Source organism: Berghia stephanieae, chromosome 13 (genome assembly GCF_034508935.2).
Source record: "Berghia stephanieae isolate SIO BIC M18660-M18661 chromosome 13, UCSD_Bste_1.3, whole genome shotgun sequence".
Lineage (NCBI taxonomy): Eukaryota > Metazoa > Mollusca > Gastropoda > Nudibranchia > Aeolidiidae > Berghia > Berghia stephanieae.
Window position 1 is genome coordinate 21,927,176 of NC_088372.1, and position 18,637 is coordinate 21,945,812.

Here is an 18,637-nt window from a genome sequence, read left to right on the forward strand (position 1 = left end):
TCTATCGATATTTGAAGGACGAGTTTTCTGGCCAAATTTTAAAATATGGGTTTTTCTAGAGTACGACAGCATGGTAAATCCACGGAAAGGTGCTATACTTATGTTCATAAATAATAGGGTTTGTTTTTTCAAATGTGTATAACGGGATTTTATTGCAGTTATGGGATTTAAACTCCTTCTTTCAACTTTGAAAAGACGACGCATGGCATATGAATACGATGCATGTAAAAAAAAAAAATAATAATAGTAATAATAAAACGATACATTCTTTACGACCAAAATTCCTTCGTCAAGTCATCAATGAATAAGAAACCATGACGAGTAAATATTCCAATCGTAAATCACTCGTGTTTATTATTCGAGATTATAACGTGTGTGTTTAGCTAGTGTGTTTTGTCAATGAAATTGGCTTACGTAAACGTAAGTGTGTAATGTGTAGTTTACATATGATATATTAACCTATTTATTATTATTATTATTATTATTATTATTATTATTATTATTATTATTATTATTATTATTACAACAGAACTGAGTTTTCAGACATGTCATAAAATTTAATTGGTTTTGATTGATTTCTCATCTCAAATTCCAAAGAAGCCCGAGACACATCGCTGTTATAGCTCTTTTGACGAAAGCATGTATTTTTAAAAAATTAACAAATATTTCCATTTATAGAGAAAAAAAATTCACGGATTCACAGTACGCAATGCGTTTCGCTATGCTTAATTCATTTAATGATCCAGCTGGGTTATGAGGAACAAAATTGATTTCAATTTTATGTGTTACACATTCACCTGTAAAATGTCCTTTCCGTACTGGCACTCTTACAAAATCCGTCACTGTCTACAGTCAGGTACTCATTCTCGCACCCCACCCGATTAGCCCTGGTGTCAGGTTAAATCAAAACCAAACACTGTATGTAAAAGGTTAACCAGGTTAACAGTCGTAATCTTAAAAAAGAAACAAACAAAACAAAACAAAACAAACAAAACCAAAAAAAAAACTCGTATTTAAAACTTTGGCCTCAAAACTCGTCCTACGAGTATCGATCGATTTAAATGGCCCTCATCTTGGCAACAACAAAAAAAAAACACTCTCAAATCTAGGACTTCAAGAAGTCCCAGGTTTGAGAATTTTAGCCAAGACGAGGGGTCATTTAAATCGATCGATAATTGAAGGACGAGTTTTTCCGGCCAAATTTTAAAAAATTAATACGGGTTTTTCCAGAGTGTGGCAAGTTGACTGGTAAAAAAGTAATTGGGGTGATAAAGTTATGACATATCTATGCAATGTGGAATGTTTTGTGTCGTCGCTTTGTCAATGGAGTGATTTATGCCTGCAGGATTTCAATTTGCTGATAAGACGATCCCTGATGAAAAACCAAAATGGGGGCCCTATTCATATGAAGTGACAATTCATTGCCGATGGCACCTTTTACCTCGGTTTGAATTAACCCTTTTTGACAGGCGTGGTTTGGGTATAATCTACGACGATGCGACTCGAGGTCCATTCATTGAAACGTGAGAGGCATCGATGTGAGTTTTAAAATGCTCTCGTTGTGGAATCGGTCCCAGGCTATGGAATTAAATTGAGAAAGTAAGGAGCAGGCAGAGGAGTAAGAAAAAGATCTGAAAAAGTGTGGATGAAACAGTGAAATAGTGTGGACTAAACAGTGAAAAAGTGTGGACGAAACAGTGAAAAAGTGTGTATGAAACAGTGAAAAAGTGTGGATGAAACCATGAGAAAGTGTGGATGACACCATGAAAATGTGTGAATGAAACATTAGGATGGTTTTTTCTTCTTGTATTTTTCTTTTTTTGCTTTGCCTGTCACTGTCGTGTCTCATACACAATTTTTCAGATCGTTATCGTGGCATATAGTGAGTGCAGTGTCATTCTAACAGAAGTTGTGAGATCAATCATGATTTGAAATCAGTGCATTCATTGTCGCCTTTAAAAGGTTAATGGCTGTGACAGGCAAATGGGTGCAGGCGTTATCGTCGATCGGTACCACTCAGACGAGCAAATATTTTTATTGAAAAAAAAACAACAACAAAAAAAAAAAACAACCATATAGAAAAAAAAAATCAATAAAAATAAAAATAGAAAATGCTGCTTTGTGGGAGGGGGGGGGGATAAAAATTTTAAAAGTAAAAGAAAAAAAAAAAAGAAAGAAAAACAAAATAAAAAACAAAACAAAAAAACTGATAACAATAAAAGCTGGTTTGTATTCAAAACTTAGAGGCATTGTAAGCTCTATCAAGACAAATAGCTCTTGAAACCAACACCAAGACATGCCTATGGAGTTGGTTTAATGACAATGGAACAGGCAACTAAAATAAAAATAATAATAGATTTTATAAAAAGAGAATTCCATTGCCCACGATTTCAATAAGGATATAGATCTAAATAGATAATCCATTAATCAAAAGCCCGATGTCAACAGGAATCACCCATGTTGTCCAATATGAGCAAATTGGGGGTTAATAATCTTGCCCAATGGGAGAGGGAAATAAAGATCCTAACGTGAGGCTTGAACCTAGGAACTTCCTGGCCATCTGGCCAAAACTCTTAATTATATGTCAAGACAAGACCAAATAATCTCATTCCAAGACAAAGACAAAGAAAGCAATCGGAAAACAGATACACGGGGATAGAAGATACAGCAAGTACCTCCTCCCAGCCCACTTTTGGAGGTCGGGAACCCCACCCAGCAATACCAATTTGAGGCGACGGGACATATATATTTAGATCTAGCATTAGAACGCATTGAACACGGTCAAATGTGTGGGAATAAAAGTGTTGTCACTGTAAGTAAGGGATAGGGCCAGAGTATGACTCCAGTGTAAGTAAAGGGATTGGCACTTTACGGACCAATACACACGGCTTAATCTGAACCAGTTAAACTACAGTACTCTGGAAAGAAACGTATTTAAAAATTTGACCAGAAAACTCGTCCCTTAAACATCGATCGATTTAAATGAACCTCATCTTGGCAAAGGCTCTCAAACCCGGTACCTCGCGAAGTCCCAGGTTTGAGAGGTTGTTTTTTTTTTATTTGCCAAGTTGAGGGTCAATACGAGATTTTTACATACTTTTTTTTTTCCCCAAAGTACAACAATGAACTTGTTAAACGTTAATAAAAGCAATACGCTGCTTTGTTGGTCTGTTAGTGTATTGGTTTGTTTGCGCTCGATTGACAACAACGATCACCAGTTGTAATACGGCGTGGGAGGAAACTTGGACAACACAACGCAGATCTGCCTACCTTAAAATCTAAACATTCGTATTTTTTGGAAGATAAAAATTGTAGTTGCTATGTGGTCTTGTGGTATGACACTCGCTTTCGGATCGGAAGATCATGGGTTCGAGCCTCGCTCGACGCATAGTTGAGTCCTTGGAAAAGACTCTTTACTCACATTCTCTAGCCGTACTCATGAGTACCTGGTCGTTAACATCTGTCCGAAAAAAATTGTAATATCGCCTAACAGGCTTATGTCCCGTCCTACATATTAAATGGTGCTTTTGGTCAGGGACCCAATATTAAGCGCTTTGAGCACGTTTAGTGGATATCGCGCTATATAATAAGCTCAACTATTAGTCGCTGTAGTTAACTTTAAAAATCAACAAGTTACCATCACAAGGATTAAATAACAATTCCAAACCATTAATTATAGTGTGTAGTCTGACATCAACTTTAATTTACAATGAGTTTTAACGACCAAGAGAGGTTCACGAAGTTCTGAAATGGGAAACAAAATGTTCTGAATTCTACGAATTGTTCGTAATAGTAGGAAGGTCTGCACAACAACACTAAAACAAAAAAAAATGAGGCTGCACTATTGTTGGTTGTCAGTCGACTTGGGTATGAATGAGTACTTTGCAAATGATAACAAGGGAAGCTGGATAATATTGTAAATGGCTTTGAGCACGTTTAGTAGATATTAAAATACTCAGGGTTTGTTTTGTTTTTATAAAGAGTGCGTGTATATAAAGGTTGTCTTACGTGGAACTCGTACGGTATGAAATGGAAAGAATGTTCCCATTGGCCTCCTGGAGGAGAAGGTAAAGCATGATGCCTTCATATTGATTTTTTTTTTTTCTATTTCAAGAGGTAATTTTCAACACAAACCAGGTCGCTTTTCATCATTCAGGGGAAAATGCAATTTTAAAAAAAAACGTTTTGCCATAAACATAAAAAGAACGTGTCTTTTGCGTCTCATAGAACAATACCCTAAATGTGACTTAGTAGCTTTTGAAAGACAACTCCTTACAATTTATTAAATCATTTTATATATTATTTATTTAGTTATCTATCTATATGTTCATTTATTTATCTATTGATATATTTATTTATTTATTTAATTTGTTTATTTATCTATTTATTTATTTACCAATCTATTTATTTATCTATCTATTCATTCATTTATTTAATTAAGACATATTGTATCAAGACATATGTCCAGATTTGACCAAATCGACATCACATTCCTAAACCTATTTATAAAAAAAGGAGTCCTTCAGAACCAGAAGCCCCAAGAGCTGGAGTTTATCCCCATTTCTATAGCGTGAAACGAACAATAGCAATCGCTTACTACCCTTGGAAAGGACGCTAGTCTATCTCAAAGTACTTCCCATCAGATCTAATAGACCCAGCTACTCAAACACTGCTGGGTGGAAAGGGAGGTCGAACAATCACTTGGGATCGATTTCGGTCCTTTTGCATGTGAACCGTATACTCTACCAACTAAGCGATCGGGAAGTCCGAACCTATTTATAAGAGGATGACATTTCCTTACGGGTATGTGGTCTAGCGGTATGACACTCGCTTTCGGATTAACGAATAGTTGAGTCCTTGGAGAAGGCTCTTTACTCACATTCTCTCACCATAAAATGAGTACCTGGTCTTTAACAGCGTTGTCTCTGTCAGAAAAAAAAATTTGTAATATCGCCAGGCGTCAAGTCTCATTCTAGTGTTGCTGCTGGCCAGGGACCCGTTGTAAAGCGCTTTGAACACGTTTAGTGGATATTGCGCTAGATAAAAGCTCAAGCTCAAGTTTTTAATAGTATATTCTTTGTCCACCAGTCAAGGGACCGAATTTGGTAGATAATGCATTCACTCAATACCACGGTGAAAAGTCTTTTCAATAATAATAATATTGGGGTTTTTTTTTTTTCAAACTACAGTCCAACGGACTTGAATCTTCATTGTGAAGGAGCTGGGTAGCTCGGATCGCTATTATGGAGTCACCCTGAACGCGACTGAATGAATGAATGAATATTACTATGTGTGAATATGAAAAGATTGGGTTGGTTGGTGGTGTAGTAAAATGGCAGGGGGTCACCCCGAGGTAAGGTCAGGGAATCGTTTAGCGGGAAAGGTCAACGGTAGCTTGTAAGTTCGTAGTTGTAGTTGCGGCAAGCAAGCCGTGAAGAGTGTTGTGTTGTTTGTTGGTTATTTTCAAATCGCCTCCGTGCTTCCTTTCCCTGTCTGTCCCCCTGTTACATGTTATTTTTAACTCTCGTAATCCTGGCGGCTTTTGCTACTTTTCTAAATTGGAAAAAATGTATTAAAATATGAGTATGTACATAGATAGTTTTATTCAACTATCACTAACACGCAAAAACTAAAAACATAAGCTTTGATACTACGCCTATAATTAGTCTCAGAAAAATGTAGTAAATAGGCATGGGGTAAAAGTAACCCGGGTAAACTACGGATATAGTCCGTGTTAGGGTTGAGTAAGTTAATGGTTGACGAATGGTCTTCAATTCATAACATTACTCTACCGTACTCCGGAAAAACCCATACTTAAAAAATTTGGCCAAAAAACTCGTCCTTCAAATGTCGATCGATATAAATGACCCTCGTCTTGGCAAAAGCTCTCAAACCTGGAACCTTCCGAAGTGTTCGCGAGCTTTAAATACGGGCAATATTTATTTAATGAGCACGAAAGCAGTTGCAAGGGGTCTCAAGTCAACAGCAACACTAAACGTATTTAGGCCAAAGCCTGACGCCTACATGGTACTATTACAACTTTTTTTTGTCAATGACAGGCGTGGCACTCATTTTACACCTGGGTAAAGTGAAAGAATGTGAGTAATAAAAAAATATATTAAAAATTGAGCTTTTATATAGAGCAATATCCTCTAAACGTGCTCAAAGTGCTTTACAAGGCCCCCCTGGCCAACAGAGAAACACTTAACATTTAGGACGGGACATGACGCCTGTTAGGCGATACTACAATTTGTTTTGGACATATACAACTCTGTTAACGGCCAGGTACTCATTTTACACCTGAGTACAGTGAGAGAATGTGAGTAAAGAGCCTTTTCCAAGGACTCAGCTTTGCTTCATCTATGGCGGGACTCGAACCAGGGCGTGTATCGTGCGGTTATGTGGTCTAGTAGTATGACACTCGCTTTCGGATCGGAAGGTCATGGGTTCGAGCCTCGCTCTTTACTCACATTCTCTCTGTCGAAAAAATATATAATATCGCCCAACAGGCCTGATGTCTCGTTCTATATGTTAAGTGTTGCTGTTGGTCAGAGACCCATTGTTAAGCACATTTAGTGGGTATTGCGCTATATAAAATCTCGACTTTAAAAAATATATATAATAAAGATCAAAGACGAGGGGAATTCCACAAGGCAACAAAGACACGCTTGTGATAACGGAGTTTTTAATGTCCCAAGCATAGTACATGTCCTATCGCAGACGGACTTTTCGTTGGAAGTCATGCCTTTTAGTACAATGGAGCCCCGATAAAGTCAACACAATCGGATCAAACAGATTATTTTAAGCAAGATTGACTTTATCCAATAACTTTGGAACACAGAAAAGAAGTGACAATTTGGGACCAACAAGAAGGGTTGATTTTAAGCAGGAGTTGATTTAAGAGAGTTTACTTAATGCGGATTCCAATGTATCAATAAAATTTATTAATGGCGCTTGAAAATCATAAACATTATTTAATTTTTATTTGCATTTCATACGACCACAATCAGAGCGATCTCAAGGTCGACCTGCGATAAGGAACTCGTCTGGCATTCTAAAAGAACGAGTGCACGAGTGTTTCAAAATTGTCAATGTTCTATAGATAGTTCGAAGTTGACGTCACTCAGGCCTTTGTTATTGTTTTTTGCCATCCGCGATTATGAGTAATTCTCACTACACTGTATTAACCAGACTAAAAAATTTCATGGTTACACACATTTTTGTGTTTTGGTTCGTTATACTTCCGGATGTTAGCAATGTTGTGAGCTTCTTAGCCAAATGCATACTATCTATACAGTCTTTGATTTGGGTTGTTTCGGGGTTCGAAAGTGTCATAAGAGGACATAATTATTGTGAGTCAGTGTCATAACCTAACACCACCCCATACCACACCAATGTTGCGACTATCTTCAGTACTGTGCGGCTATGTGGTCAGTGGTATGACACTCGCTTTCGGATCGGAAGGTCCTGAGTTCGAGCCTCGCGCTCAGCGCATAGTTGAGTCCTTGGAAAAAGCTCTTTACTCACATTCTCTCACCGTACTCAGGTGTAAAATGAGTACCTGGCCGTTAACAGCGTTGTCATTGTCCGAAAAATTGTAATATCGCCTAACAGGCGTTATGTCCCGTTCTACATGTTAAATGTTGCTGTTGACCACGGACCCCTTGTAAAGCGCTTTGAGCACGTTTAGTGGATATTGTGCTATACAAAAGCTCAATTTTTTTAAAGGTCAAAGTACTGAAGCTGCAACAATATGGATTTGATTGGATTGGATAGTCTTTGGTTGGGATTGTTTTGGTGATTTGAAAGTGTCACTTATTCTGTCCTATAGATAGTATGCGCTTGGCTAAGAAGCTCACAGTATTGCCATCCGGATGAATAACGTGACCAACACACAAAACTATGTCAAACCTTGTACGTTTATAGTCTAGTTAATACAGGTAAGTGAGAATTACTGATAAAGGTGGATGGTAAAAAAAAAAATTAAAAAAAAAAAAACAATATCAAAGACCCGGGTGACGTCAATTTCATTCTATCTATAGATAGTTCGAAGATGACGTCACTCGGGTCTTTGTTATTGTTTTTTGCCATCCGCGTTTAAGAGTAATGCTCACTGAACTGTATTAACCCGACTATAAACGTTCATGGATACACACAGTTTTGTGTGTTGGTCCGTTATACTTCCGGATGGCAATGTTATGAGCTTCTTAGCCAAGCGCATACTATCTATAGTTGAGTCCAATGTTGAGATTGCCCGTAATTCATATACATCAAAAAAAATAATAATAATGAATAAAAATAAATGAAAACATGTTTCTTTGGGTATCTCAACAAAAATGGATATGAGCTATGCAAAGTATACTTATTAGCAGGCCTGATAACCCAAATTATTATGGGCTCATTGTTGTTATGGAAATACTTTCATACCAAAGCAAAATATAATATTGTCCATTAGAACAATGTTAGAACAAGCACAAAACTGTGTTCGGGTATCAGATTTGGAAATATGTGCACATCGGAGTTATGCTATTAATACTCTCTCTCTCTCTCTCTCTCTCTCTCTCTCTCTCTCTCTCTCTCTCTCTCTCTCTCTCTTTTTTTTTTTTTTTTTTTTTTCTTTCTCTCTCTGCACGTCTAAAATGTCACATCTCTGACCATTACCATTTTAAATTCAATCTTTCATTATATAGGTCACCGTCAAGTGACCGGGATGTCAAAAAGTGATTTTTTTAAATTAATTTAATGAGCTTTTACATAGCGCAATACACACTAAACGTGTTCAAAGCACTTTACAAAGAGTCCCTGACCAATCGCAACACGTAACATGTTTAACGAGACATGACTTCTATTAAGCGATATTACAAATTTTTCCGACAATGACAACGCTGTTAACAATACACATTTTACACCCGAGTAACATGAGAGAATGTGAGTAAAGAGCCTTTTCCAAGGACTCAACTAGGCGCCGAGCGAGGCTCGAACCCAGGACCTTCCGATTTTTCCGCAAGTTCCCAGCACTGGCTTCGCTTTGTTTAATCTTATCTATTATTATTTATTATATTATATTATATTATATTATATTATATTATATTATATTATATTATATTATATTATATTATATACATCAATATAAAGGATGGGGTTTCGGGTGGGGGTCTCTTTTTTTTTTCTTTTTTTTTTTTCAATGGGACTTGTGGAAAGACCGTTCGGTTATCAGACCTGCATATGTATGTACACTTAGACTACGACAAAATACCCCAGGTTGAGACGCGATGACCATTGCGCATTTTCCACGGATTCACAAGACAGCTCAATGTTCTTCACATTGTGATCATATGTAACATTATGTAATAGGCACATCATAGGACATTACCAAGTCGCCCGTTAAAATACCCGCTCCTGTTATTCAATTGGCTACATTATATCCGCCGAGGTTAGGTACTCATTCATGCCTGAGTCGACAGGTTTTGACGGTAGGCTTTGCTGATAAATTTAATAAAATTGGATTTGTTTATATATTTTTCGAAACTGAAACAAATATATAACCCTAAAATCTAATACCTTGTGATTTCAGTTCAAATAACAATACAAAATACATATTATTACACGAAGAAGCAGTGCGTTTGACGAAATTTAACATCACTTGCTTTTAAAAAACGCCACAACTAATGGGTATTAAGCGACGTGCACTTAATTGCAGGTCTGATAACCCAACTCATTATGGGCTCATTGTTGTAATGGAAATCTAAAAAATAAATGACGCAAAATAGTGTCCATTATTACAACAACGTTAAACTATGCCCATAAGCGGTGTCGGATGTCAGACCTTCATATATGTATACGTCGGTATTAAGATAGGAACAATAATCAACATACCGAAATTATAGCATCAAGAAATAATTCATAAACAAGGTACTAAATATTCTGAAATAGATAATAATGTGAAATTGAATGTAAGCTTCAATTTAATTACAAAAACATATCAAATGAACGTTTCGGGTTTCCCCTTTATCAACAAAACAGGATGAATGAAACAACACAGATGAATGAGATAATGTGGTAGTGGCGTCGTTAAGATGAATTACATTGTTATATATTTATTCGAGCTTCGAGCAGCAACATTTACATTAAATATTCTGAAATACACACAGTTCTATAGAGAAACTTAAGAATATAATATTTACCTTCTCTTATAATGTATATCAATAAATAATCCAAGACTGAAAAGCACGGCGTTTGCTTGCTTACTTACTTATAATATTATTATATTATGTCCAACTGATTATATCAAGTGCGTATTGAAAAGAATAACACCTAAATCTACACCAAAAAATGTTTACACATTAACACACCACCGTGTTTTATCCAACATCTTATTGTACGTGGCTATACATACGTACGTACGTACAACAACCTAAACACGAAATCAAACCCGTCTAAGCAATAGATTACGTACACATTCGTTTATATATATACCTGCACGGGTTTTTCTTCTCCCACGAAAAAAGCAAGCACCGAACAGTAATAATAAGAAGAAGAGAAGAAGAAGAAACTATGAGAAATTGGGCTAGAAAAATCTCCCTTTCCCGATAAGTCTGCGATCGTTCATGCCGCCCGCGTCAAACTCGAGCAGCGCGACACGACAAGCGGCCAAAGCAAGCAAGGCGTGCGGCAGTGACGGACAGCGGCGGGGTTGGCGTGGTGGACCCGTGGACCGTGAACCACTTCGCCGAGTGCCGCAAAAGGAAATCTCGTGATTCCGCTATAGAGGGGTTAAAAATAAAAAAAAACAACCAAAACATAATGGAAAGAATAGGGGTAGAAAATCCTTAAAAGCTGAATCATAATGAATTCAGATGATGATGATGATACTGGTGGTGGTGGTGGTGGTGATGATGGTGATGGTGATGATGATGGTGATGATGATGATGATGATGATGATGATGATGATGATAATAATAATACTAATGTTTGCTGAATAATTTATTAAATCCTAACTTAAAACACTAATTGTCTATGTATTATTCAACAGCGATGTATTCTTTTCCGTCGTACCACTGACGATTTAGGCATTGCAGCACTGTGATCCGGAAGATCACAGGTTCGAGCCTCGCTTCAGGCACTTTTTTTTACGATTATCAACCCCCCCCCCCCCCCCCCCCATTTTTACACTTGGACAACCTGGGTGATTCTTGTTGATTATATGTATTCCTTCGTGGAATGCCTAGACGACGATATCTTATGATGTCGTGGCGAAAGGGCATATTCTATTTTTGTTTTAAATTGACGAGGAGGGAAAGTGAGCAACTACGGGGATTCAAACCCGTGCTTGTAAGGAATGGCCTCTTTCCAAGGAAAAGTGAACTATATAAATATAAGGTATCTTCCTTTATGGTGGTTCAAGCGTAGCCTTCGCAGCCTTCGTTAACTCATAGCCTGACACCCCCCCCCCCCTCCCAAAGTATGCAACGCTTAAGGTGACGATCACCAAAAGAAAGTAAAAAGTGAGGGGTCAGTTGGTAATATTCAAGGAAACAATTAATCCTAGTGGATGTTATTCTTGGTTACAAGTAACTTTTCATGTTATTTTGGTGATCGCCGTCTTGTACTGTGACGTATTTGTTAGGGAGGTGGCAGGCTATGGATTTACGAAGGCTACGGTTCGAACCCGAGTCTGTCATAACCACACTTGGGTTTTCGTTTGTCTTGTTGGTTTTATTTTCTTTCCTTTTTTTTTTTTTTTTTTTTTTTTTTTTTTTTTTTTTTTTCCTTTTTTTTTTTTTTTTACTTCAATTATTATTATTAACATTAATTATATCAATGGCCTGCACTATAAAGTTTTGTTGATTTTTTGTTTGTTTGTTTTGTTTTGTGTTGATTTTATTTTTTTTTGGGGGGGGGAGGGGGGGTTGGTGGGGTTTGTTTGTTTTTTTCAAACAAAACAAAACAAATAGAAGGAGCGAAGTTGACGCTCTTTTTATCATTTTAGACAGCTTGCGAGCGATAAAGTTCTCAGTAAATTATATAAATCAGAGTATCAACGTTAAAGGTTGCCCACAGTTTTGTGTGTGGGTATATTAAATTTAGACTGGCGGCTGTTGTAATTATTTTTCCTAAACGTATAGTATCAATAATAAAAACAAAAACAGAAGAATCAAACTGAGCCCATCGTGCATGAAAACCAGTCCACACCGAGTGTTGCTGATAAGGGAAGTAAGCCAGGAAATAATACTTTAAGAACAGGCTATGTATTGGTTATCTCCCATAAACATCAGATTTGTGCTCGTTCGGATTCTAGCATATTTTTTCACTTTTCCTCGAGAGCGTGCTTGAATCCAGAGAGAACTGTATTGAAAATGCGTAATGAATATATAATATAAATTTCCTTCATTTGCCCTAAGAATGAACCCAAATCGGTGACTGACTCCGACGACCCGGCACTGCCATCTTCTGCCATTTTCCGGATAAAGACGTCGAGCACGGACAAAATACTAAGAATAAAGAGAAGAGACGTTTGACTTACCCACACCAAGCTCGAGAGATGCTCTGCGGTTTCGGGCTCGTTCCCACATCGGGTACATGTTGGACAGGTGGAAAGTCCCCACTGATAAAGCGATTTTGGCGTTAAACAGGTTCTCGACCGAAGCCGATTCATTACCATCCAGTGTCTCCTCTTACTGGTGGAGGAGCCTGGCAACATCTCACCTAGTTTCGAGTCCAAACAGACTTCCATCTCATATATGCATCTCTGTCCGGAAGGCGAAATATACCTGTCGAGCCTATCTCGAAAAAAACCCCGCCGATATAATCAAGGCGTCAGCCGCAGGGCAGAGCCTTCAACTGAGTAATAGGGGCTAAGTTTCTTGCTCAAGGGAGGAAAAAAAGAAACGAAATACGGACAGAGGGGTCGAAAAGGGACCATAAGGATGCTAGAGCAACGCCTTATCATCTCGACCTGTCAGGACCTTCTGATCCGAAAGCGAATGGCATACCACTAGACCACATAGCTTCCCGTAGCATAATCAAGTCTTTAGTTACAGACGCTTTAAAAAAAGGAGAAAAGAAAGAATATTACAACAGGTGAATAGTTGTTTAGAAAGTGTGAATCTCAGTAGCAATTTATCCATTAACCTGGCTAAAACTACCAAAAAAAATAAATAGTTTTTTTAATGATGCCCTTCCGCTACGGTATCAATAGATATCGTCGTTTAGGTATCCCATGAAGGAAAAAAGATAATTCATCAAACAAAGATGTCTGATAACAGGTATCACCCATGTTTTCCAAGTGAGCAAATTGGGGGTCAATAATCTTGCCCAAGGGAAATAAAACGAATATGATTGAAGCAGGGCTCGAACAAGTGACAATCCAGATCACAGTGCAATGCCTAAACCACTCGGCCACCCCCCCCCCCCCCCCCAAAAAAAAAAAAATTAACTACAAGTTGGTAACAATGCGATTTCAAACAAACTGCTATGTTAAAGACTAAATAAATGTAGAGATGGAGGGGGGGGGGGACTTTTTTTAATGCCCGCAAGGCAACACCCCATCCATAGGACCATAGGTCTAATGAGTTATTATGGTCTGAGTGCTAAGATCCAACCCCCACCCATACCATACTCAACCAACCATCCATTTTCGGAGTACAACATCCAAGCCATGTTGAGAATAGTTAGCTATCGGAAGGATGGCAATGATATTTACCTTTACCGATGTTCCATGTCGGACACGACGTTGGAGATCATGGTTCGCCATCTCTCTCTCTCTCATCTGCGAGTTTCGCACATTGATTTATGGGGCTTCCTACGTACGCTGCGACATTTCCAAGCCAGCTTGTCCTTCTTCGTCCTCGACCACGCTTGCCTTCTATCTTTCCCTCTGCAATGGTCTTCTGTAGTGAGTCGTGCCTTCTGATGTGGCCGAAATATCGGGTTATCCTCTTTCTAATAGTTGATGTTATTCCTAAAGTGTGGAGTACTTGATGATTTGTTTTCTTTTCCTTCCAGGATACCCTTGCAATTCTTCTATAGGTCCACATCTCAAATGCTCTGAGTTTCTTTTCTAGTGTCTTTGTCAGAGACCATGTTTCACATCCATAAAGTAGTGTTGACCAAATGTAGCATTTTGCCAGACGTGTTATTGTGGTAAGTGATAGGTCGTGAGATGTGATTAGGGAATGCATTTTTGAAAATTTACTCTTGGCCAATGCAATTCGTCTGATGATTTCTGCATCGCATTTTCCATCTTCTGTCAATAATGCTCCTAGATATTGGAATGACTTTACTTGCTCTATGGTCTTTCCATCTATTTCAATCGATATTTTCCCATTGTTTTTTCTCTTGCTAAATAGCATTGTCTTTGTTTTTTTCACATTCATGAGCAGGCCAAACTTTTTACTTTCAGTTTTGACTATATCTACAATGGCTTGTAGATCTTGTTCAGTTTCTGCTATAAGCACTGTGCCGAGATTATTAATATTCACTCCCCCGACATTAAGACCAGGCAGGTGTTCCACGTTCCTGAATATAGGTCTGTGTATAGGTTGAATAATGCTGGGGATAATACACATCCTTGACGTACTCTTCTTTGAATATCGTTGTTGATTCTGATTTTTGTTACCTGTTGCCAGTACAGGTTTGATATTACAACAATGTCGTTATCATCTATGTCGGTGGTTCTGAGACTTTCTATCAACTCCTTGTGTTTAACGGTGTCAAAGGCTTTTGAATAATCAATGAAGCAGGCATATATATCTTTTTGAGTATCTATATACTTTTCTATGAGCATTCGAAGATTGAAAATGCCCTCTCGAGTACCACTGTTTTTCCTAAATCCTGCCTGTTCTGGGCCGACATTTCTGTTGATCTTGACAGATATTCTTCTGAGAATAATGATTAGGAGCTTTAGGGTATGGCACATAATACTAATGGTTCGGTGATCTGAACACTGTGGCTTTTGATTTCTTCGGTAGTACTATAAAGACATGTTTTCAAGTCTTCTGGGATGTACGCTGAGCTGTACATATCATTGCACAGGTCTGTGAGTTGTTCTTCACCAAAGTTTCCCAGTGCTTGTAGGGCTTCTGTTGAGATGTTGTCCACACCAATGGCTTTACCTTTGCTCATTTGCTTCAAGGCCTCTTTAACTTCAGATTTGATGATTGCTGGCCCTTGAAAGAAGTCTGTGATTGGGTTGTCTGGTCTACTGTCTTTAAAAAGGTCTTCCACATATTCTTTCCATCTTTCTATGATTTTTTCACTTTCAAACATAATATCTCCGTCTTTGCTTTTGATGCATCCGCTAGTTGCTGTTGGTTTGGACGTCATTTGTTTGATCTCTTTGAACATGGCTTTGGTTTGATGTTTTTCTGTTAGATCTTCTATTATTTTACACTTTTCGTTTGCCCATTCCTCTTTTGCTATTCGACATTTCTTTATCAAGCTTTTCATAATCATCAGTAACTTTCTTCCGTTTTCTTCTTCTCATGAGTTCGAGAATCTCTTTTGACATCCAAGTTTGTTTTGCTTCCTTTTACATTTTGGTAGTATTTTATCCTGCGTGTCAGTAACTGCTGTTTTCAGGCATTCCCATTTGGTCTTTATTTCTTCTTCTTTATTTCTAGGGACTTGCTCGTCTGTTTCTTCCATCTATCTCTCAAATCTGTTTTTTTACAGTAACTGCAAAGTTTTCTCTGACATCGGGGAGCTGGAGAGCTGTCAGGTCAAGTTTGGGTGAAGTTTTGTCTTTTTTGGAATTTTCAGTTTACAGAAGAAATTTGCTAGGACTGGGTTATGGTCTGAACCTATATCCGCCCCTGGATAAGTTCTACATCTCTTTACACTGTTTTTGAAGCGTTTCTTTACCAGGATGTAGTCAATTTTGTTTCTTTTCACATAACCCGGGCTTTTCCATGTGTACAAGTGTCTTTTGGGGTGTTTGAAGAAGGTGTTCATAATACTGTATTGTCTCTGTTCATAGAAATTAATTAGCAATTAATGATTTTTTTTTTTAATTTGACCATGTCTTATAATCGTAATCCCACCTAATTAGTATGCTTGACTTTTTTTTTATTTGGGGGGGGGGGGGGGGGGGGGGGGTCGGAGTGGTTGTTTTTGTATTGTCTTTATCATTATCATTTTATTTATTTTATTTCAGGTGGATAGGAGGGAGGAATGGGGTTATGACGTTAGCAACTCGTTTAGATCATTTCAACTCTAATGAGAAAAAGAAAGTGTAGAATAGAAATTAAAGCATCCAAGCTAATGTAAGACAAATGGAACAAGTTCAATAGTTTGTTTTTGTTTTTAAGGTTTTACGGCGATTCACTTTTAGGTCATGTCAGCGGTGGCGAAGGGTGTGTCACATCGCTCTTACCGAAATGTGTTGTGATACAGCATTAGAATTATAATTTCCATACAAGGATGAATAAAGTATATCTTATCTTAGCTCCAGTAAAATCTAAGAAATGTGATAGCTAAATGTTCTAGATTTACAATTGATAGAATACGTGAAAAAGGTAAGCCAAAAGGGACTACTTCAAATAGGGAACAGATTAAGATTCCAATAGCACACTATCAGTGTGCTTAGTTTGAGTCACCTAAATGTCTCATCCTGACAAAGCACATGTCCCCATTAGGAGAACACACTCAAATGTTTACAAATCATAATAATATATGTAAAACAATCATAATGCACAACAGAGAGGTGATCTACAAGGCAAAAAATATCATCTACCAAAACTCTAACTATACATTTGACAATTTCCCTCCCAGTCAGTATCTGGCCAAGTATGTAATCTCATTGGGGGATAGAAGATGTAGTAAGTACCTCCCTGCCCACAATGGCAGGTCAGGAACCCCGCCCAGTTTTAAGGCTTTTACGGCGCTTGCAACACATTTAGGTCATTTCATCGCCAGTAAAAAGGAAGATAATGGGATAGTAAAAAAAAACACAAAAAAAAAAAAACAATATAGAACTACAAGTAAAGGTACACTAGAAAAAGTACGACAAAGAGGAATGATTGAGCCCGGGAATAGATGTAGATTCCAAGAGCACACTCAGTGTAATTAGTTTGAGATCACCTAATGTCTCAACCAGACATCAGTACGGGATTCCACTGGGAATACACTCAAATAGAATATATCCAAAACAAAAACACATAACTAATTATACATAACAAAGATATGATTTACAATTATTTTTTTTAATAGTCATCTCCCAACTAAGGACACCAGCGGAGGCCAGGACAAAATCCTGGCAACCTCATTTCAAGACAAGTACAGAAAGCAACTTACAAAACAGAAGTAAGGCGATAGAAGACATCAAGTGACCTCCTGCCCACCAGGGAGATAAGAAGATCCCATCCTGATAATTGTTGTGGTTTTTTCTAGGGTTTTACGTCGCTTGCAACACATTAAGGTCATGTCAGCGCCAGTAAAAAGGAAGAAAATGGGATAGTAAAAAGTTCTAAAATTACAATTAAAGCCTCTGAGTAAAATATAGACAAAGAGGAATTAGTTGAAATAGGGAACATACACTATCTGTGTACTTGAGATCACATAAAAGTCTCATCCTGAAACAAGCACAGGTCCCCACTAAGAGGAACACACTCAAATGTTTACAAACCATATTATCTATATAACAAAAATAATACAGTGCATAGTAGAGAGAGGATTTACAAGACAACAAAATATAATCTCCCAAAACTACACATTTGACTGTTTCCCTACCAGCCAGTGTATCCGCCCAGGGCCAGGAAAAAAAAGACAGGTAATCTCATCCCAAGACAAAGACAGAAAGACAGTTGGAAAACAGATATAGGGGGATAGAAGACACAGTAAGTGCCTCCCTGCCCACTATGGGAGGTCAGGAACCCCAGTCATCCCGATAAAAAGTTTATTTTAAACGAGATGTGAACTAAAGTTTACCTTATTTGAACTCCATTGTATAAAACTTAATATCTACAAGTATTGAACCCAGAAAAATTCACAACTCCGATATTATGAATTTGGACACATTTCTTTCTTTTTTTTTTTTATTATCATTATCATTATCAATAATAATAATAATAATAATAATAATAATAATAATAATAATAATAATAATAAATGGAATATCGATATTCATGAAGAAAAGGTAAAAGATTGGTGATGACAAAAACAAAAAACAAGGAAAATAATAATATAATAATATATCAAAACAGAAGACTTGTCGAAATAAATAACAAATAGATAATAATTTTTTTTTAAAACATCATCAAACTGATCTCTGAAAAATCAAAAGAAGACTTGTCTAATTGGAGGGGCTATGGTAAACGTATCTCACACTTTATCATATAAATATATCGTTACAGAATATAAACGAGAGAAATTCAATGGTGAAGAGAGATGAGGTACAGAAAACAGAAAAAAAAAAGAAAAAAAACAAACAATATTTTAAATAAGGTTTACCCGATTTTGTTTTTCATTTTGTGGGGTCAGAAATTTAAAAAATAGATAAATTTATATAATATTATATATTTATATGTAAAATGAGCTAATACTATCAAGCAATCTATTGGACACATGAGAATCATCAGAGAAAATTTGAAGTTACTTTTCAAAACATTCAAGATTCTTTAAAAATAGGGCCGGAATTTGA

At 37.2% G+C, this 18,637-nt stretch overlaps 2 protein-coding genes across 5 annotated transcripts in view; both read right to left on the reverse strand.

Annotated features, from left to right (window-relative positions):
- Positions 1–10,621, reverse strand: part of LOC144959157 (uncharacterized) — a 204,766-nt gene extending 194,145 nt beyond the window's left edge. For all 4 annotated transcript variants that reach the window (XM_078891677.1, XM_078891676.1, XM_078891675.1 and 1 more), the window contains exon 1: positions 10,185–10,621. The gene's annotated coding sequence lies outside the window, so the exon portion shown is untranslated. The remainder of the gene's footprint in view (positions 1–10,184) is intronic.
- A 4,280-nt stretch (positions 10,622–14,901) lies between these two features.
- LOC144959247 (uncharacterized) lies at positions 14,902–15,447 on the reverse strand. The gene has a single exon (XM_078891788.1). It carries the CDS (start codon positions 15,445–15,447, stop codon positions 14,902–14,904), a length of 546 nt encoding a protein of 181 aa, XP_078747914.1.
- Between the last annotated feature and the right edge of the window lie 3,190 nt (positions 15,448–18,637).